This window comes from Lycorma delicatula, chromosome 6 (genome assembly GCF_047948215.1).
Source record: "Lycorma delicatula isolate Av1 chromosome 6, ASM4794821v1, whole genome shotgun sequence".
In the NCBI taxonomy this organism is placed as follows: Eukaryota; Metazoa; Arthropoda; class Insecta; order Hemiptera; family Fulgoridae; genus Lycorma; species Lycorma delicatula.
Genome location: NC_134460.1, coordinates 94,648,413 through 94,671,353, shown reverse-complemented (window position 1 = coordinate 94,671,353; position 22,941 = coordinate 94,648,413). Strand labels below are relative to the sequence as shown.

Here is a 22,941-nt window from a genome sequence, read left to right as displayed (position 1 = left end):
TTAGATAAGATGAGCTTTCATAGAAAAAAACTGCTAGTATCAAATATAAATGAAAGAATTAGAAAGAAATTGTTGAAAATGTTATTTAGTATGGAATGTAGCAAGTACTTTTTGTTGAAAAATTTTACAGTATTAGGAAAACAGAAAGGAAAAGAATTGAAACCACATGAAATGTGGTGTTACAGGAGTATGTCTAGGCAGGTTGATAAAATTTAAGACAGAATGTTCTTAAATCAATTAGGAAAATGTAGAGATTTATAGCAGAATCTTGTAAACAGATAAGATCGGCAGGCCATATGTTGAAATATCCAGGATTAATAAATATGGTTGAAGGACTGTGGGTGAGGACAACTATATTTGGTCCTACTTTTCATTTCTACTTTTTGTAGAGTATAACTATGGGTGAAGACAAAGTTTGTAATATAAAAAATCAAAAACTCAAAATATAGATAATGCAAACTGTACTAATTATGAAACTAAAATTAAAACAATTATAATGATCTATTACTATTAACTGAACAATTGATTTTTATTATTTTTCCTGTTGAATAAGAAAATTGTTTTTCTATTTTTATATTACATGACTGACCACATATCCATGACACTACCTAATCAGAATATATGTTCCATTAATCAAATAAAAGTGGTAGAAAAAGTATGGAGAGAATCCACATTTATTAATAGATATAATTACCAGTGAGTACTAATACAAGTTTTATGACTTTTAAAATCAAAATAAACAATTTAATTTTCATTTTTAATAAAAATTTTAGAAATATATATTTTTTTAATTTTTGGTTGCAATTTTTTTTAATTGCAAACAGAATTTGAGATAATTCTTTGTCATAGGTTATCTATCTAAAATTAGTATGGTTTTGGTAAAAAAAATTATGGTTTAAGAAAGGTATAAGAAAATTTTTGAGGCAATCAAAATGATAAAATTCCAGAAAAATTAATAACTTAAAATGGCCTCTTATTTTATGATTAGGTGTTTTTCATTAGAAGCTTGCTACAATTTAAACTGCAAGGAGTAATGCATCTTATTAATCTATAAAATGCCTTTAACCCTCTTAAAAAAATCAGTTGGAATAATATTATATAAAACCCACTGTCTTACAAGGTAGGGATAAAAATTTTCATAAGAACCTTTGACTTAGGGAGAAATTGTGAGTTGAACAGCTTAGGATTTTTTTTTTTTGTAATTTGTAATAAAAGTTTGTTTCAGCAAATCATCTATATACAACTCACTAGCATCTGTTTTTTAATGAAACTCGATTTAAATGAATAAGTAATGATAATTTAATACATTACTGCCGGCTTGCCTAACAAAAATTAGCGGCAATTACCTTTAATTTATTTATTTATTTTAACGAATTGCAATTACATCTTTAAACGTCATAAATGATGTGAAAAATGTAAAGAAAAAATGTTTGCTAGCTCTCAGTCAGCCGCAACTACTAAGTTGCCAGGTATAAGCAGGTATTACTTACAATTATTTGCGGTCATCGCATTTTTTAATAAAATTAAATACTAAATTGAAGTTTAATTTTTTCTGTACACGATAACTCATGGTTCCCAGTAAAAAAATGGCCGCAAGCAATGGTTGCCATTATTTGAACCAATTACTTTTAGTATGATGAGTGCGAATGAAAGCGAAGGAATGTGCGCGCTGCTTCATGTTGTAAATAAGAACGCAGCACGACTACCGTGTAGAGAAAAAATTAAACTTCAGTTTTTTTTAAAAAAACAGGATGAACGTAAATAATTAACAATAACATACTGTTTACACCTAGCCGCTTGGAGGTTGCGGCTGATTGAGAGCTGGCAATCATTTTTTTTTTACATTCTTCACATCATTTTCTTTCAAATGACATTTAATTTACTTAAGAAAAATACAGTTGCAATTCGTTAAAATAAATTAATTAATTAAAGGTAATTGCGGCTAATTTTTGCTAGCCAACCCAGCAGTAATGTATTAAATTATAATTAATCATTCAACTAAAAAACCTGATGTGGACAGCACATGACTTCCTTGTACGTCTATTAAATTGCATATATACATTTTTTTTAAAATGAAAGTATATAAAATTTTATTTCATTAATAATTTCTGATTTTGTTTTATTATTATTGAATTATTATTTAACTTAAAAATTGTTATACAATCATAGGTTAATAATTATTAATAAATCAACATTTTTAAACTAACAAAAAAATTGAAAAAAACGAGAGATGAAGTCTGATTCGAACCGATGTGACTTCTTGTAAGATCCAAATATTTCATTACTTAAAATTTTATTTGGCTATAACTCTGGAACCAATGAAAATAAGTACCACTTATGATATATCATTTAAAAGCTCTCAATGAGGGCTTATTACTGCAGTTAAGAAAAAGTAAAAATACAATTTTTTTGGACAATTTTAGTCCAGTCAATTACAATCAAAAGGAAAGGTACACAGCTAGATGTTATAACAGTCAATTCAAAATTTCAACATCCTACGGCTAATCGATTTTGACGTATGCAAGATACATAAATACGTTCGTACAGACGTCACGCCGAAACTTGTTAAAATGGATTCAGGGATGGTCAAAATGAATATTTCCGTTGAAATTTGAAAACCGAAATTTTTCGCAATCGCAAATACTTCCTTTACTTCGTACAAGGAAGTAAAAACGAAATTTTTGACAATAATAGTTTTTTGTTTGGGGGGGAAGGAGGTGGAAATGCATTTACGCACGGAGTGCCGGGCTCCCACTGATGATCTTATCAAACCGACATCAGCAGAACTGGCTAAAACCACTCCCCTTTCTTTCAGGTCTCGGCCCGGAACCTTTCTACACTTTACCTCGGGCCGAGTCCTACTATTCTAGCCTGAGAAGGCTGCCATCTACTTTGCAACTGGCTCAGGACTATCCGGATCGCCTTTCTTGGCCCTGAGAATGCCCCCGACGAAGCGGGCTACAGTCTTCCAGCTACTCAGATCCCGTAACATCATTGCAATCAAATTGTGGGGCTAGTGCATCGAGATCCGCCTCTAGTATCTCTCGATCTGCTCCGTCCACCGAGCACACTCAAAGAAGATATGCTCGGCGTTGTCCGGTACACCTGGGCAGTAGAGGCAGTTGCCGGACGACGCTTTCCCTATGTTATGGAGATAAGCGCAGAAGTACCTGTGACTCATTAAAAACTGGATCACGTAGTACTCCACCTCTTCATGCCGCCGCTCTATCCATGATCTGACGAGAGGGATAAGCCTTGCTATTCATCGTCCTCTGGTCTTGCAGTCCCAGGTCTTTTGCATGGCAGCATAATAATAATAATAATATTTCATATTTATTGTAAAGCAGTATCAAGCAAATTTTGCAGAGATAATAAAAAAACATTAAAAGGTTACATAGAAACCAGTAAAATAGCAAGTCTACGTTCTATTTAGATAATCTGTTAAGAATATAGAATGAGTTATTTAACAGCCATATAGTATGAGGCGTGGTTTTAAAATAAAAGCATTGAATTTTCTTCATATATACGCAAGGTAAATAAGATGGCGTTGCGGGGACCACTTATTTTTTATTTTCTTGGTCTAGTGGTGAAATCGTCATCGCAAATCAGCTGATTTTGAAGTCGAGGAGTTCTAAGGTTCAAATTCTAGTAAAGGCAATTACTTTTATATGTGATATTTGAATACTACTAGATAGTGGTTACTGGTGTTCCTTGATAGTTGGGTTTCAAATCCCTACCGCCATCTCGAGGTCTCTTCGCGGATATGGAGGCGGACGAAAAGCCAAACGAAGCTAAGCACTTGCTAAAAATTTTAAACACAAAAATAAAAACCGAATAGTGTTTGACAAATAATCTACATGCAGTTGTTTTATATATCAGGAAAGGGATGTTTATGGCTACAAATATTATTCATTGGAATGTTGCGGTCTCCGTTCTCGCAGTGAGGATATTGAAATCCTACTAAAGGAAGAAAATCCTTTAATACTGTGTCTGCAGAAGACTCACCTCCATCCCCAAGATATGTCCTTTCGCGGATAGATGCAACTATCAAACCAAGGGCAGAGGACGAGAAGGTTTTCCTAAAGGAAGTAGTGTTAGCCACACCGACACCACAGTATACAAAATCCCAGATGTCTCAGTGAGGATAATTGCGCCATTTAAAATGAATATCTGCAACTTATACCTGCCTCCTAATCCTGATATCACTGAAGCTGATCTGTCCAGTCTGACTTCCTAAAATCCCATATCCTGCCTAATAATTGGCAATTTCAACGCTCTCCACCATTCTTGGGGCTCATCATCATGTTCTTCTAAGGGAAGGATAGTTGATTAACTGAGACAGAACTTAGATCTCTGTTTATTGAATGATGGATCGTGCATATTTATATCATCTTCATCAGATACAACTTTGTGGATCTATCTGCCGTCTTCAGCATCCACGTCTTCACTGGCGCGTTTCCAGAAACCTTTTTGGAAGCAATCAACTCGGTCATCGGTTGTTTGGAGAAAGATACGCACCACGTGTAGATCAGGACCACCTCTACCACCAACTGGACTAGTAACCAATGGCATCCTCCCTTACAGCGTAAATTGACATGGCAAACACATTTGGTTGCTCATTTAGATCATTTTAACTCCCTTTTTCTGTTTAGACTCCGAAACCACCGTAAGGTATTACTACTTCTGAGGATGATATGTATGAATGTAAATGAAGTGTAGACTTGTACAGTCTCAGATCAGCCATTCCTGAGATGTGTGGTTAATTGATCTAGTATTACGATTAAGTTCACTAACTTCATCCTACTGTCCTGAGTTTATGAGGTATAGGTTACAGGTAGAAAGTGTGCCTTTTATTATCGAAGATCCGCAAAATGGATTAAACATTCCTTTTTTCTTGATGAAGTCTGATTCGAAATCGATGTGCCTTCCCCTTATAAGATCCAAATATTTCATTAATTAAAATTTCATTTGGCTATAATTCTGGAACCAATGAAAATAAGTACCACTTATGATATATCGTTGAAAAGCTTTCAATGAGCACTTATTACTGCAGTTAAGAAGAAGTACAAAATCCAATTTTTTCGGATTTTGGGCTTTTTGGACACTTTTGGTTCAGTCAATTGCAATCAAAAAGGGAGGTGCACAACTAGATGTTACAACAGTCCTAAATCCAAAATTTCAACATCCTACGTCACTCTGAAACTAGTCAAAATGGATATTTCCGTTGAAATCTGAAAACTGAAATTTTTGCGATCACAATGCTTCTTTTACTTCATATAAGGAATCAAAAAAATATGAAAAGAAAGTAATAAAAAATATATGTAATTTAATAGGCATATAAGGAAGTTATGTGGTGACCACATCAGATTTTTCAATACAAACTATAATAATATCGAACATCGAACATTATAAACCCCCCAGACAGCTTTTGCTACATTTGTGGTGAGGTAACATTTAAATTTCAAAAACGTAGTTTTACTCCTCTCATCAAAAAATATTATGAGCTTTATTTTTGCTGCAAAGTTGGGACCAAGATAAAAATTGGGCCTCTCACATTTGTTTTGCTACTTGTGTCAGACTCCTTACTAGCCAGACAAAGGGTTCTCAGCCCATAAGTTTTGCTGATTCAATGATATGAAGCTTCCTGTTCATCTGGTGAATCACATCTACTAACACAAGGGGACCTCAATTACCTTGTACGAGATATGAATTTATTAAAAAAGGAGGCAGAACTTTTAGGTTCACAATTCAAAGCCTCCTCCACCATGAAACAAAAGTATGTGTCTTCAGAAATAGACATAATGATTTCAAGAATTTCTTTGTATTTGAAGATGACTTGTTTTTTGTAACAATATTTTGTCTAACGAAATCATTTGGTCATAATTACAAAACAGAGGAGTGATATTTGTTTATTGATCCATCTAAAGCTAGTCTGAAAGCCATACTTCTGCACAGTAGGAATGAGTTTCCATCAGTGTCACTAGCTTATACTACAGACCTGAAAGAAACTTACATGAACATAAAACTTCTGCTAGATAAAATAAAATATGAAGAATTTCAATTTAATATCTATGGTGACATGAAAATAACTACTCTGTTACTAAGTTTTCACCAAATACTGTTTTGGTCACCAAAAACAGTATTTGGTCTTTTCAGTCTCTGTGAGTGGAGCAGCAGAGACCGAAAAAATCATTACATACAGAAAGAGTGGCCAAACCAAACAGCATTAACTCCAGGTAACAATAATGTTGTTAACCCACCACTTATGGATTCAAAATAAGTTTATTTACTTCCACTCCACATAAAGCTGAGGCTTATGGAAAACTTTGTGAAAGCAATGGATCAAAGTGAGCTTGGATTTGCTAACTTAAAAAATAAGTTTCCAAAGATCAGTGAAGTAAAATTCAAAGAAGGAATCTTTGTAGGACCTCAAATTAGAAATTTATTTAAAGATGACAACTTCAATAGTATGTTAAATGAGGAGGAGAAAGCTGCACAGAAGTGTTTTAAGAGTATTTGCCAGAACTTCTTAGGAAATAGTGGATGATCTTTTAAAATCTTATAAAATCATGGGATGCAACATGTCACTGAAGATTCACTTTTTGAGTTTTCTTCCCACCAAATCTAGCAGCAGTCAGCAACGAAAATGGTGAATGGTTCTATCAGGATATTTTGGATATGGAAAAGTGGTACCAGGGCAAATGGGATCCAAACATGCCAGCTGACTATTATTGGACTAAAGAGAAATATTCATTATATAAAATATCGCAGAAAATCAAACATTACTACTTTTTAGGTAAGATTATATTATACTAAGAATGCATTTTAAATACATAATGTAAAATTAAAATAGTTGTCTTTAAAAATTCTTACATAATAAGAATTTTCTGAAAAATCTTAAATTCTGAAACCATATTTGAATTCACAGTGAAAAATGCTATTAGGTTCACCCATTTTCACTTCTGGGAAAAAAAATCAAATTTTGTTTACCAGTGTTATTTCATGTTGTTATACTATTCAATAAATTTGTTCTTATTAATTTTACTAAAATGATTTTCAAATTAGACAGTGGTAAAAAGCAGTTTCTACCTCAGGAAAGTAGAGCGGTTATATATTTTTTTGTTTTGTTTTTTTTTTTGTTAATTTTATTTAGCTTAAGATTGAATTAAGCCTGAAAAATGTACCCTTTGTTTAAGAAATAAGCTGCTCAGGAGTGGGACCTTTTCAAACAGAATTTAGGAACTTATATTTTTAATAAAAATAGTCAATCAGGAAAAAATAAAGAGAAATTTGTGTGTACCTATTGTGACCTGTGTTCAAGGTAATTAATTACAAGAAAAAATCCCAAGATTGATTAAAATTTGCATACAGATTTAAAAATAATTAAATCTTATAAAACTTAATCCCTTATAAAAATAACAATTTATTACTACTTACTTTATGCAAGCAAGTGGGTGAAAAAGGGACAAACCCTATAAAATGAAATTTTATTTAATTTTTTTTTCACTGTATGAAAAAAATTTAGTAAAATACTTTCTATATGGTATAAAGAGTTTTACTAATTTAAAACTAAATTTGGATTAACTTAATTCATACTGAAAATTTCATGTGTACCTTTTTTCTATTACAAAAACATTTCAAAATGTATCTGTAAACAAAAATAACATAGTTTCTTCTCATAATCTTAAAATAACCAACAAGGCTACAATAACAAAAATAAAGAATTTTTCTGGTACTTTGTGGATTACTGAGACTGCAACCATTTTAAATAATTAGAGCATGTTTTTTACGTACTGATTTTTTTTTATAACTAAAACTCACCTTTGCATCTCAATCTAATGTTTATCTTCAAAGTTATCCAATTCATTACTCCAATACTTCCTACAAAACAGGATATGAAGTTGGGCTGAAGTTGTTTATACTTATTTCTACTACTATTTTCTCCAGTTTATGATCCGACTAATTCAATTTATGCTGCTAATATTACAGTAAAATTAATTGTCATCAGTATTTAATGTTACATTGATTAACCTTTGAGATTTGGACTATAACTTGTTTTTTCAAACTTTTTTTACATATTTAGGAGGACAACTTCTTTTGGAGATGATTACAATGTCAAACATGTACAGTAAGATTCAAGATTAAATAATCCTCATGATTAGAGTCTACTACAGTTCTTCCTTAAAAATAAATTACATATTCATTTGAAAGGATCTATCTGCCTTCTAGCTAAGGTGACTAAATCACTAGATCTTTTTGCTCATATCTCATATCTTTCCGCCAGTGAACTAATATATAAGGTAAAAAAGCATGAAAATTTGTGGCACTGAATTTTGCTACAACAGTAATGTCAATAAATTAAAGAAAAATTTTAAATAAAGAATTAGATATATTGTTGCATGTTCGCAGCTCGACCAGGATATTGAGATACTAAGAAACACAAATATTTATATATAAATACAATTTATTAGTTTAAAAATATATAAAATAAAACAAATTAGTAATAATAAATGACAATAATAAACATAATGAGAATAGCAGTAATAACAACCACAACAATAATAATAATAATAAATAAATTATATACCAAATAGTATTTCAATTACTGTTGAAATCCCTTTGTTATATGGAGTTCTTATTTGTAGTTCAATAAGATCAACTCACAAATACAACATTTTCAGTCAGAATAGCAAGTTTTACTGGTGCTTTCTAGTAAAAAACAATCAAATTCTTCACTTTGATTATATAATTCTTTACATTTCAAATTTATTATTTATTATTATAAATTAAATTTATTATTTTTTAATTAAAATATTATTTCAAATTTATTTTATTCCCATTTCTTTGCAAAATTAAAACAAAATACAAATCTCTCATTAACCTCACTCTTGTGTTAATACTGCGACTCTAGGTAAATATCAAGTTTTAATATAAAATTCGCACTGTGCAACTTTATAAGATTGAAAAAATCAAAATAACAGTTTATAAAATCCCGCCATCAGAAACAGTATGATTTCATGTTTTCATAAGTAATTATGCTTCAACTAAATTAGTTGGTTATATAATTCAGAAATAATTAATTAAAACCTCAAATTGTTTTATGTCGATTTTAAAATATTACTTTATATTTAATATATTTTAAATTGTTTTTCTTTGATATATACAAAATCAGACTTTTGTAGGTCTTGTAACATGGTACCAGTCCCTCCCGAAAACATATCCATACCAAGAATAAGATTCCATGACAGATAAGTGAAATTATTCACATATATGTTAATTAAAAATATATTTGTAACACTGCAGAATTTCGAATAAGAGAGAGACCAACTTTCTCAACCCATACAGAGATAGTAAACCAACATTACCAAACAATTCGAGTATTCAAGAAATCTATTATATTAAAACAATATTAACTATTGATCATTTTCAGAAAAAATTTTCTTAGTTTTGTTTTTTTAATTCATTTATAATGTACATAATTTTAAAGGTCAAAGATAATTGGAATAAGTTACAAATATTTTTCATTTGAAACGATGATAAATAACTTGTTGATGACTGTGGAGCTCCAAAGTAAAATTCGTTGAACTATTTTGTCACTCAGTGAGAAAAATAGATTAAGATTAAATAACTATGTTTTTTTTTGTGGTGGCTGTGTTTTTTACAAACTTTGAGAAGTTATGTTGGTATGACTATATTTGTGGATGCGGTCATTAGTATTACAAATTTATGGAAAGTTCTTTAAGAAATTATTAAGTCCGTGCTTCTCAAATGTGCATTATTTTCTGTTTGCACAGTTATTAAAAAATCCTGGTGCCCAAAGACTTATCTGGATTTCATGCGGGGAAAAGTAATATTTTGGTAACGAAACTTTTTCTTATTGGCAATATGGCGTCAGTTTTAAGAATTAGAATTTCATGTTAAATTAACAGGGAATTGTAAGTTTTAATCTGGTTATAGATTCATCTTTATGCTTAGAATTGAGTGTTTAGTTATATTTTTACTTTGGTTAAAGGTTTATTGTTTTTTACGCTTTACTAAATAATTCAAGGTGGGAACAGCTGTATTATACTGTATTGATGCCCTTTCAAGTGTATGTTGTTAATTGTATATATTGATTACGTAATTTTTTTAAATTTATCTTCATTTTAGTATTATTCTAGAGTTCTGTTGAAATATTTGTGAATGTTTTTGTAAAAGTCTGATAAAAACTTTGATTTAGTCCTTATTGTGACCTACATTACAGATAACGCTTTTTTCTACGACTGCGAATTGTTTTAATTAATACATGTTCAACCTATTTTCAGTTTCTGCTGTTTGGTAAACGTCTTAACCATCTATTAATTAAAGGTATGTTATTTATACACGGTATTAACTGTTAAATCGCTTATTTTTTTTTTTGTACCAGAAAAGTATCTGTTAAAAGTGAAGAATTCTATTAGCAGATTCTGTTTTCGAAGTTACAATCATTCTTGCAAGTCTGTCATTTGTATGCAGTATATTTTTATTTCTTATGTATAAGCAATAAAAGTTTGTTCTGAATTAGTCATAAGTAATATATTGTGAATCGGTTCGACTTGAAATTTGCAAGCAAATTATATAATTAGAGTTGTGTTTGAATTTTACTTTTCATAAGTTACTTTTTAATATTACATTTTTTACCTCTGTCTAGCTTACTGGCATAATAAAAATTTATTATGCAATTTATTTAAAGCATTGTACCCTAAACAAAAATTTTATTATTATTTAAGATTCATCTGAATCTGTATCCACATTATGACAAATGTTGTAAGGAAATTTGGTTTGTTTTGGTAGTTTATCATTTAGCTGTATTGCATATTCTAATTTTGCAGTATATATTCAAATGCTGATACTAGAACTTGCGGTTATTAGTTTTTGAAATTCCTTGTAAATTTGTTTCTCCATTCATGACCTGCACTTTACTCTGTTAAAAACTGAAAAAACAGGAATCAGGAAATATAGTAATTCATTCTTGTGTTAATCTGTGATGGTATAAATGCAATTCTTAATGTTAAATTTAATTTCTCTAACTTGTACTTTTTCCAACGACCTTTTTGTTGAGTTGTATGAAAATGTCAGTATTTGCTAACAGTTGCAACCTTTGATAATTAATTATCCACCACTTCATTATTGTAGACACAATACACTAGTGTTTGAGTATTTGTTAGAGGTACTGCTTACATTTTTTTTTTAATATGTAATATAATGATGATTATATATATATATATTATCCAATTGATGATTATGAAAAAAGATTATTGAAAAAGTGCACAGTTGCATGCATGTTCAATACTTACCTATTCAACCAACTTTCAAAGTTGCGTTTAGTGCATTTTTTACAATTTAAAAATTGATTGCTGATAGTTTTTAGTGCTAGTAGTTTTATTTGAAGTAAAGATAGTTAAAAAGGTTTTTTTGTAAATTTCCACATTAGTGTTGTCTAATTGTTTATCTTGTTTAGCTTTACTATTTTTCTATTTTGAGTAATTATTACAATTTTTTTTTGCAATGAGGTATATTTTGGTTAAGAGTTAAGTAAAAAAATGAGTTGATAAAACATGATGTTTAAAAAATTATGTTAAGACTTAAATTTTCCCCTGTACCTATTCAAGTTAGTATTACACTTTATAAAAGTAATTTTTTTGCGATAAGTTAGTTGTAATTATTTTAATTTTTATGAAGTGGCTCTAAGTGGTTCACTTTGCCCTCAAATATCAGTTGTTTTAAAGGTATATTTAACTTCTTGATTTTTTTTACATTAGGGCTCTTAAGTAAAAAAAAATAAAATGGTGAAAGCTATGAGAATGTTGATTCATGGGAAGCAATCAGTACGAAAAAATTATTATTTAGGCTGTAGAGGAAAATAGTAATGCATGCAATTGGATTTATTCATAATTAAAAATTTTGGTACTTGTTTGTTATTGAACCGCCACTTTTTTATGCAGCTTCTTCAGATTTCATGAGTAAATGAATAATTATGTTTATTTAAGGTGGAAAAAGTACATTCTTTAATGAAAAATAGGAAATAAGATGAGGTTAGCAAGCATAGGTTATGTTTGGTTAGGCTATCTTGTTATATGAATGATTCATCAGTACACGGAGTCAACATAATCTAAACAAACTACCTACACTTCCTAAGTTTACTAACAAACATATTTTTTCTTAATACATTGTAATAATATGTTTAATGCATAATTTTTTGACAAAGAAGTTGCATAAAAAACTGTAAAAAATTGTGGTGAAATAAAAAACAGTACCAAAACTTTTTTTATATAGTAGTAAATATAAAATCCTCATGCATAACTTAGAATTAAAGGAATTTAGTTTTAATTTTTTGCTTATTTACAGATGATGAACTCAACTGTGGGCGATAGAGGTGAAACACCACCTCCTGGCATGTGGCAATGGTATAATATGTATCAGCATGCTTATCAAGCAGGGTAAATTTAATTATAGATTAAAATTTTAATAATTACATAATTTACATTTTTATTCTAATTACTGTCAAATAATAAAACATTTGTCAAATTTGTGACTGCTAAAGGATACATTAAACTTTTATAATGCAGTTATTGATAATTTACCAGTATTCATGAAGTATTATGAAGAAATTTATTTTCTAATCCTTATTAGAAGTGTTGGTGTATTTTAATAAAACTTACATGGCTATATAATTATATTGCGTAACTATACAGTATACTATATAAGGGAAAATATACTAATCTGGTAAAACTTTGCATGTTAGATTTTTTTTGCAGATTTTGATATTTTCATTCCCCCCCCCCTCCTTGCTTCTGACAAAAATTTCAGAAGGATGTTTGGCCAGCATATATATGTATGTTGGGCCTGTTTTTTGTTTGAAAATCTTCAGTTAATGTCTAATTTGGGGCATTGATACCATTTAATTTTGGTCAAAGTTTTTCAAGGGACCAGGAAAATGTAAACTTTTGGGTCCTTCATCTCAAAATTTTACCAAAGTATAGGTAAATTTATTCACATAATTTAATATCCTGTAAATTGGAATAAATTTGTGTATACTTTATTTAAAAGTTAAATAGATATTAAGAATTTTAAATGTTTCCTCTAAATTTTAGATATATGTAGTAATATTAAATTGTCTGGAACAATGCAGATGATGCAGTTGAATTATATATTTTTTTTTTTACATAACACTGAGGTGTTAAATCAAGAAGCAATTTAAATAACCATCAAATCATTAAAAAAAATAGTAAATAAATAAAATTTTATTCTAGGAAAGGTTTTTTTTAGTTTCAGTGCATCATCTCTCCATCAAAATTATTTATAAATTTTATATAAAATCTGTAGTGGTAGTAGACATTTTACTAAATAAAATATTTTTCTGATACTTTTTTACGGTGGTTAATGCATTATTTCTTATTATAAAATTCATTGTTTTATTATGGCTCCATTTTGAAATAAGTATTCATCAAATATTTGATTATTCATAGGAATTTGTTTTTTTAAACAGTTAAATATAATATTTTTTCTAATTAAATTGTTTCCATTTTATTATTACTTAGTTCTAAAATGCTCATATTAGCTAAATCTTAACATACACTTGTTTTATAATATAAAACTCAGATTAAGCAAGAAAAATAAATAAATTGATATTAATGACTTGTTATAAAAATGCAACCAAAGTATCCTGGAGAATAATTGGTTTTTAATACAGCTCATTTGTTTTTATTTGATATATTAGGAAGACCGTTTTAAACAGCGATTCCAATAAGTGCATAATTACGAGAAACATTTCAATCTAAAATGTAACAAAGATGAATTTGAAAAGATTATAGTGTTATAGTAGAAATTCTTTTTCAATAACAGTTTATATACAGGCCTATAGTTTTTAATTGTAAGATAAATTATTTTCGTATTATAAGTAATCTTACTAGATTCATGACAAACTGAATTATCTTCTACAGATGAATGTATGTCAGCATAGTACCTGGTAACAAAATTATACTCTGAAGCAGATTATCATGCAGCTGTATCAGTTTAAAATATAAATTTGTATTTTAAAATTACAATTTGTTTTTTCTTATTGCAGGTACCCTCCTTACGGACATCAGGGATATTACCCCTATTATCCACATGTAAGTATTTATTTTTTTGTTGTATTATTAAATATAACAAATATTAGATTCAATAGACATCAGTACACATAAATTCTTAGTTTTTTATTGTTCTTGTGATAACTAATCACAGTGGCTTACATGTAAGGATCAACCTTCTATATATTTTTGCGAGGATCAAGACGCTCAGTGCAGGGGGGGGGGTCTTGCATACATACGTTCAGTATCCATAAGGTGATTTTTACCCCAATACATTGTGATTGCTTTCAGTCTGTCACTTAAGAAGTTATTAAAGATGAGTAGTAATTCTACTAAAACCATTAACACCAGCAGTATTTTAATGCAGATTGAATACGCACCTGTTTATCATCAATACAAATAGCCTATATCCACTGAAGCTTGTAGAATTTAACCTTTAAAATCTTATAAAGATCAGTGCGTCTATTTGGTCTCTGGTGTCCTGGCCAAGAAGTACCCAGACAATCTCACCCCATAAAACTTTTTATTACTTCATTGTACTATTATTCACAAGTAGATCATGGAGTATTTCCTTGAAATTGCCACTACAATGAATGATGTTTTCATGTATTATAACAAACATATAATGCCTTCCTCCATTGTTTCATTGCTAACTTTTGCCACTACACTTTCATCTACTGGGAAATGATTGCAACACATTTGAAATGTTACTTGATTTTAGTTTAGCCTAATTCAGTGTAATATTTATTTTATAATTTGTGAATGGTAATTATTTAAAATATTTTCACAGATTTGCGACTAACCATATCTTTATAGTTATTTTGATTACTTAAACAATATGAAGGTTGTAGTTAGTTTTACAGTGTTAATGTTTATCCTTAATATCAATATCTTTTAAAAGAAGATTCTTTCAAAGTTTGTATCTGTAAACAAGAGCAGGGTTCTTTGTTGCATTGATTTTAATGCCCATAATTCAAAACATTTAGTCAATGAATTTAGTTTTGATTAGCTCTTTGTAAGGGATCTTTTTAAAAATTTATATAGTATGAATTTGTATATCAATCTATAGTCAGATTGCTTATATAGTATTGATACTAGATTTTTCACATATGGTTTGTTAATATATGATTGTAATTATTTTACAGGGACATCCAATGCCATTTCATGGACAGCAATCACATTCATTATTGGGTGTTCCACCAACAGGAATGAAAGAATTTGTGTCTGGAGGTAAGACAGTGGCATATAATAAATTTTAATGTCTTTTATATTATATTAAGGTTTCTGTACTATTTATTAAAATTAAATTTTTTTTTGTAAAACTGCTGAAAAAGTATTTGAATATCGTAATAACAGTCATTACAATAATGATACTTCAATGTATTCATACTCTTATTGAGGATTACATAGAATTTAGTACTTGTTTAGATAGCTAACACTGCCCTGAATTTGCTAATGATTTATCCTTAACTTTTGTTTATATAATTCTTTATTGAAGTTTTGCATACAATGTACACAAATTTGGAAGTGGTGTTTGTTTTTATTTTTTGTGTAGATCACAGTTTTACTTAAGTCTCCTCTCACTGAGGTTGCTCTGGTAGTTTATGCTGTTTTGTAAGAGCTTCGTGCATGGTATTAAAGTAAGAGATCATCCACATTTACCTTGTGCATCAGAATGGAATGTACTAAAATAATAGATGAAAATTTAAATAATTTTAATTACTAGGGCAAGCAAATCAGAGTTCCATGCAAAGTTGTAGCTGTTAAAAAAATTGTATTCTGAAAATGGAAAAACTTTTTTAAAATTACTAAAAGTAAAATATTGCCTAGCATGTTTTTGGTGATAAACATTTCTGATAAACATTAAAAATAAAAAGTATTGTCAACTTTTCATGGTTCGACAAGGATATTAATAGATAGATAGATGGATGCTCACATAAAAATTCTTCAAATACAATTTATTACTATTAAATAATTTTAGTGTACAAAATAGGTCAATATAAACAGCAAAATTCAATTCCCATGTACTATACACGTTACAATAAGTAATAGCAACTATCACAGAAATAATAACAATAAAAATATCGACAATTCACTAAGCATGTTGACTACTGATTATACCTAAAATGGACACATTGAGTTTATCCAGCGACTTTTTTGTATAATATTTGGACCCATAACATAGCAATGTTTGGAAGTGTAATCAGTTCTGTTCACACTTCCATTCATGCAATACAAATTGTTCTTTCATATTGGCTAGGTCTGGGGAGAAAAAGTCATCTGTTTTTGATTGTTGGTAGCCCTGATTAGTAGACTCACAAAATATCTGATATTTGTGCTTCATCGGCTGCTGTTTTGTTGTAATTACATAAACTATTTTTTTTCCTATGTTTATATTAAATATTTGTGTAATATTGAATATTGCACAATTGAAAAGAAAATTAATGATTTATTTTACGATGCATTTATTCCTGGGGATCAGATTTGTATAGTTTAATCTATGGTCATGCTGAGAGGAAGGATTATATTTTGACAGTACATTAAGACCAATAGATACAAATATGGCATAAAAATGTGTAAAATTCTTTACTATTAGTAGATATACTTACGTTTAAAAGTTTACACTGGAAAAGAGGTAACTTTACAAAATACGTCTTGTCACTGAAAATTTTGTCATGATACTAATGGATTCTGTAAAAGAATTAGTAACAGATATATCTACACTCCTGTGAAACTTCCTCAGATTCTAAATAACCGAAGAACTGGTTCCTTTCGTAGAAATAAGAAACGTATTCCAAAATCTTTAGTCAACAGGAAACTCGAAAAAGGAAAGATGAGAATTTACATCTCTGGGCCCAGTGCCTGACTTACAGTACCAGTTCCCAATATACCCTTTTGTTTGGTCAAATATAATAATTATCACTGTCCACACTCTGTAAGCTTTTCTGTAAGTCCTTTTCTAGAAAGCTTTTGTAATTTCTTCTAGATTTTCTTCAGAGTTTTTCTTTACTGAGATCAATATAGCATTTTAATCTGTCTTATTAAAAGAAGTGTTATTTTCATTTATATATGTATTATTTTTTTTTTTTATGGATTTATGCAGGGAATCATGGGGAAAGGGATTTATTTGGTAACTGATTCTAGAGCTGGAAATAGGGGGAAAACGTTCCTACAAAAATGTCCAAAAACACTTTATCAAGTTGAACAGCTAGCAAAAAATTTTGCCCGGATTTCAGTTCCCCCCTGGTGAAATGAGGTCATATTGAAATTTTTAAGATATGATATATTACGGGTAAACTTGATGTTTTTATATTTTTTGGCCTGAAAAATGGAATAAACCAGGCCCCAGAACTGAATCTCCCATAGTTTTTTTGATATCCAATGTATTTTGGTTTTCCAATGTTTTATAAAATCTTTTAGAGAATTTAATTCTGAGAAAATTGATCTAATAAAGTTTATGAAAAACAAAAAACAAAACTTTTATTATTAACATCTGTTTTTATTACAATACATTTAGACCTTTGAAAAATTAAGATACTTCTAATTTACTTAAAAAAAAATACACTGGTTTATATTATATAAATTTACACCCATCAGGGCTGGGAACAGGGGGATGGTGGTGTGGTGACCGGAATCGTTTCTAGGTGTCTCCCTACAGGGTTGGGATGTATTAATTTACAATAAATATACAAAAATTCCACCACTGAAATTGATGCACTTATCTTCATTTCATTTTATGTTGCCAACGTAACTGATATCTTTGCATTCCTGGATGAGGACAGCAGCATTGAGAAATGCTATTCTTCAGATTTGTCTACTTTCTGCTTATATACCTCGCATTTCATCCAACCCCATAAACAGTATTCTAATAGAGTAAGCTTGCTGATCAATTTACCAGCCTTCTACATCCAATCCACTTACCAGTAAATTTTTCATTTAAGAATTCTCTTCATTCATGAAATGTGTTTGTGCTCCATCAAGTTGATAATACATTTCAGTTTGTTTTGTTAATGAGAAATTTTGAAGCACTGTAAGAAATTTTTAAATACAGATAATTTCTCCCCGTGACACATTCTAATACGAAATTGTATACTAATTGTTAGTTGATTATGCCGCACCAAACATTCATAAAAAATTAGTGTTGGAAATTTTATTCAAGTACAGCATGAATTAATGAACATGCAACAGTAAACATAAATTTATTGTACTAAAAAAAGGGCTGTTATTTTATTTTTAGAAATTCATAACATTTTTCTGTCAATTATTATTTAATAAAAGTAGATTTTTTTTCTCAAACTTTATTATATCAATTCTCTCAGAATTAAATTCTCTATAAGTTTTGATAATAAAATTTACACATTTATTATTCATTTATCAGAGTTATTGTACTTCGAACCTAAAAAAAAAGTTTTTCGTCACTGAATTTTTCTGTTTTATATTTGATATCTTCCCCTGGGGGAACTGAAATCCAAGTGAATTTTTTTTCTAGCCAAAATTTTATAACAGTCTTTCAGACATATGTTTGTAAGAACCTTCTTTCAAGATCTAGAATCCATTCCCAAATTATTTCCCTCTCCTTCTGGATCACCCTTGTACATCCATCTTAGAGATACTTTTTAAAAGTTCTTTTTTTATTTTTTTTATTTATAGTGCAAATGAAGTTGTAGTGTGCATTAAGATTTCTTTATCAATAAAAATGAAATAATCACTTTTGAAAATATAAAATTACTACTCTTATTGAAATGGAGGATGAAAGTATTAGAAATGTGAAATACTAGAAATATTACACATGCAAGGAAAAGTACAAAAACCCATAAAGATGCCAAATGTTAGGCATTAACTACATTAATTAGAAATTAATTACAATTTCTATAGATTTGTTACATAAATAACAAAACTACATAACCCTACTTTTATTACAGGTTGTAGTTTTGTTGATGTTGATAGCAAACTCCTCAAAGGAAAGATAAATTAAATTAGAAATATCAGCCAACATATTTTCTGTACTTGGATATCGTCATTTAAGGGGGTGAATTGTGAATTTACTATGTGCTTGAAAGTTGGAAAGACCCAGATTGCAAAGGGATGGTCATGCAATGATCCCAGCTAGAGTTACTGGCAACTATTGCATAAATAATATTACACAGTCTCATGAATCTACTTTTTGCTTAGCGTAAGATGCAGTGGAACTAAGTGACCTGGGATGATGGCAGTCATTGTTTTATTTCAGTGGCTGTAGTCAAATTTTGTACTAATTTTAAACAATGTTTTTCTATACCATGTGATTGTCACAGTGAATGTAATTGATTTGTTTTCTTATCTGTCAGTACTAATAGACTGTTGTGAAGGTCGACATCTCTGCTCTTATAAGATATTATTTATAAGTTGTTTTGCTTTTTATGTTTATTGCATATAAAGTTCCAAGATTGTTAGATATTTTGTAATAGTTAAAAAACCTGATTCAGAAATATTAATATTTCTCGCATTTATTTTTTTAGAAAATACCTAACAATTTAATATACTGACTTATATGAGAAAAACTGCATTCCTTTTTTCTGTAATTGAGTTTTACTGCATATCAAATTGTTTGAAATTATTTTTTTTTTAAAATGGTTTCCGCTGATAATTTTTAATAATAAAAAATAATTAAAAAGTTTTAACCACCTTACCAGCAAAAAAGATGTATTTTCTCAAATTTTAATAAGTCAAAAATAATAAAATTTTAATAAGTCATGATTGTTTGAATGTCAACAGTATACTCAGTCAAGGGTATACTGTTGATTTTCATACAGTCATGACTGTATTCTCATTTTAATTTTTGACTTATTATAATATTTTTAATCAATTGATGGTTTGAAAAAACTGAAAGATCTTGAAAATACATCTTTTTTGCTGGTAAGGTTGTCAAAAAACGTTTTTTATTATTTTTTATAATTAAATTTTATAGGTGCTACAAATACTGTTAAAAGATATTTTAGAGAAAGTTATTCTGCAGAAAAAAGTTTTATTTATATATCTATATATATATTCAAAAAACAACTTAACCAACCAAACTCAGTAACAAAAAATCATACTGAAATGATGTAAATTTAAAATATCACACTACTACTTATGGCAGTGAAGTTGTGTTACAAATTTTGTGGTTGTTAGGGTTTATTTTTTCTAGATTAAGTTTTTATTTCTTTCTTGTTTTTGTTATTTGTTGATATAGTTGTAGGATTATGTACTGACTGATCTGATGATATGGGATCTTGTGAAAGTTGACTATTGGTATTAATTTTTTAGGTTTTTCTGTTGCTGTGTTTGGTTGGTTAAGTTGTTTTTATTTTAGTTTAATTGACACAGTGGTTAGTATGTTGATGAATTATTTGAATTTTCAGAAAGATATATGTTAAAAACAATTATTCTAAAGTTTTATAAATACTATAATGAAAGATTTTTTTCCCTACTTGCCTGGGCTGGATGGATCTGCAGTTAAGCATGACTCAGCCCAGTAAGTGTCCTTGTAACTCAAATGAGCTTTCCTGCTATCAGCATAATATCTGGTACAGCAGGTCGGTCCGCTGGGTAGATCTTTTACTTAATTTATTTCTATTCCTCATTTGCCTGCCTCTAATCACCAGAAGAGAGTTAGCCGGACCCAACTATGTCGTTCCTGGGCTCCCCCAGGGACTGGGACTCAGTCTGTATATTTTGATCTAATACCCCATTTTGCCTGCCTCAAATCGGCAGCGGAGGGAGAGCCGACCCTGACTATATCCCTCCCTGTAGTCTTCTTTCTCTTGACAATTTTTCAATCGCCTTCCATTCCTCTGAGCCTCAGAGTGTAAACAGTTCAATAGTATCAGGGGTGACATCTCTCAGGTGTGTCCTCTCCCTGGTTTCCTCCCATCTTGGACATTCAAAGAAAGTATGCTAAGCACAGTCCAAAAGCCCACACTACACACAGTTGGTTAAATCTCTTCTTCGAAATTTACTTAAATAGTCAGCAAATCTTCCATGATCAGAGAGATGTAATATTCCACCTCTCCAGCCATGGCCCCAGTTTGGTTATCAAGCAATGTGTCTAGGATCCTGTCTGTGCAGAGTCCCATATGTTTTGCCATTCTCAGATTAAAAGTTTGTCAGCTCATTCTTTGTTCATTCCTTCATAAATGCGCTTTCATTGATTGATCAGTAGCTGGATCGGTGGACCCCTGTTCCTACCACCACGGTTGAGATCGTCTGCGATATGCTGCAGTGATTTTCAAGTTGGCTCTTCCTTGGAGTGCATTTAACTTCCTCACATTTTTCGGGCTGTTGAAAGCTGTATAAAGAACCACTGAGATTGCCACAGACAGCAACAGCCTCCGTTTCATCGCCTGCAGTCCCCCACATGCTACCCATCAGCTGTCCCAGGGAGTTGATTACTTTCTTTGCCTTATATCTGAAATTTCCTGAAGGTGCTTTTGGTATAATCCCAACTTGAAATCACACATCCAAGTATTTCACAAATGGCATCATTTCTACTTGCAGATCATCTACCAAAATGTTAATCCGTTGAATTCTGTGCCGCCCAACTATTGCAAGCACCTGGGTCTTTTTGGGCTCAAGATACAGTCGTGACCTTAACCATCTGCTCACATGATTTGTTGCTCTTATTAGCCGAGCTCTCCACTTCTTCTGATTGTCCTGAGACCAACGCCAGGTCATCACCATAGGTAATTAATTTAACTTCTTCAGCGAATTCCATCGAAGGTAAGGTTCCAAAGAAAAGGGCTAAGAACAGATCCTTGCGGCATGTACCCCCTCATCTGGAACCTGACTTCATCTCCTCTGTCATCACGAGTAGTTCTCTATTAGAGAGGAAATCTCTTATACTCAGTCTCAGATATGAACTGATGTTTCTGTCTGGCAGTTCTTTCATCACCATCTTCCAAGGGATCCTATTAAAACATTGCAGACATCCAGGAGGACTATCAAGGGAATCTTTCTGGTCCTCTTGATGTCTACCCTGCTTATCTCTATCCAGTTCACCACTCTACGAAGGCCATCCACAGTGGATCTACCCTTTATAAACCCATATTGGGCTGGTAAAAGACCCCCTGTCTCATTTAATTTGGTCTAGGTTCTCTAAACTAATAACCTCTACTATAGTTTGCCCAAAGTGGGCAGAAGACAGATCGGCTGATAAGTCAGGGCACGGTCAGTCGACTTTGATTTAGGAATGAGCAGTAGTTAGTCTTTTTTCCACGTCTTCGGGGAAATAGCCTGTACTCAAAGCTTCGTTTAGAGCTTCTAGTACCAACCAAGGGTGATTTCCATGAGACCATTGAGAGTAGGCCCACCATGCCATCTGGCCCCAGACATTTCTTAGTGCTGATCTGAGTGATCCCTCAGCACAGTTCATGTATGAATAGTCTTTCCGTGTTACATATGACAGTGGTCTGATTAACTTCTTCCGTTGGGAAAAGGTTCCACTTCTGAAAACAACTGCAATTGGTCATTTACGGCTCTCAGGTTGTTCCATCGTATCCTCAATTCGGATATGTCTAATAGGATCACTTGTGAAGTCTTCTTCCATAATATTCCAGTCTAGACTCTGGCTCTTAATTTATCTGAGGCTGCCATAATATCAGTCGTTGAACCTGTTCCCTTGCCTATGAATGTCCATACTCTCAGTAAGTCAAGAATCATCATGTCGTGAGAGCTGAGGAGAGCAGCTAACTTGTACCCTCTTTGGGTTGATCTTGTCCCTGTTAACTCGAGGATTTCTGCATTAAAATTGCCTGTAAGTACCATCGGCAGATTCATTGTACGGATCAAATCTTCTAGATCGGCTAAAAATTTGTCAAACCTGCCTTCTCCACAA

The 22,941-nt window shown here is 30.7% G+C and overlaps 1 protein-coding gene across 6 annotated transcripts in view; it reads left to right on the top strand.

Annotated features, from left to right (window-relative positions):
- Positions 1 to 9,661: 9,661 nt before the first annotated feature.
- Positions 9,662 to 22,941, top strand: part of LOC142326043 (leukocyte receptor cluster member 8 homolog) — an 85,868-nt gene continuing 72,588 nt past the window's right edge. For 2 of the 6 annotated variants that reach the window (XR_012756659.1, XR_012756658.1), the window contains exons 1-4: positions 9,986 to 10,347; positions 12,367 to 12,458; positions 14,087 to 14,132; positions 15,236 to 15,320. Coding sequence is in view for 4 of the 6 variants with exons in the window: in XM_075368135.1 (XP_075224250.1) it covers positions 12,367 to 12,458; positions 14,087 to 14,132; positions 15,236 to 15,320 (223 nt within the window). In the remaining 2 variants the exon portion in view is untranslated. Of the gene's footprint in view, positions 9,936 to 9,985; positions 10,348 to 12,366; positions 12,459 to 14,086; positions 14,133 to 15,235; positions 15,321 to 22,941 lie in introns of those variants that run through there. The other 4 variants (XM_075368135.1, XM_075368136.1, XM_075368137.1 and 1 more) reach the window with 4 other exon arrangements.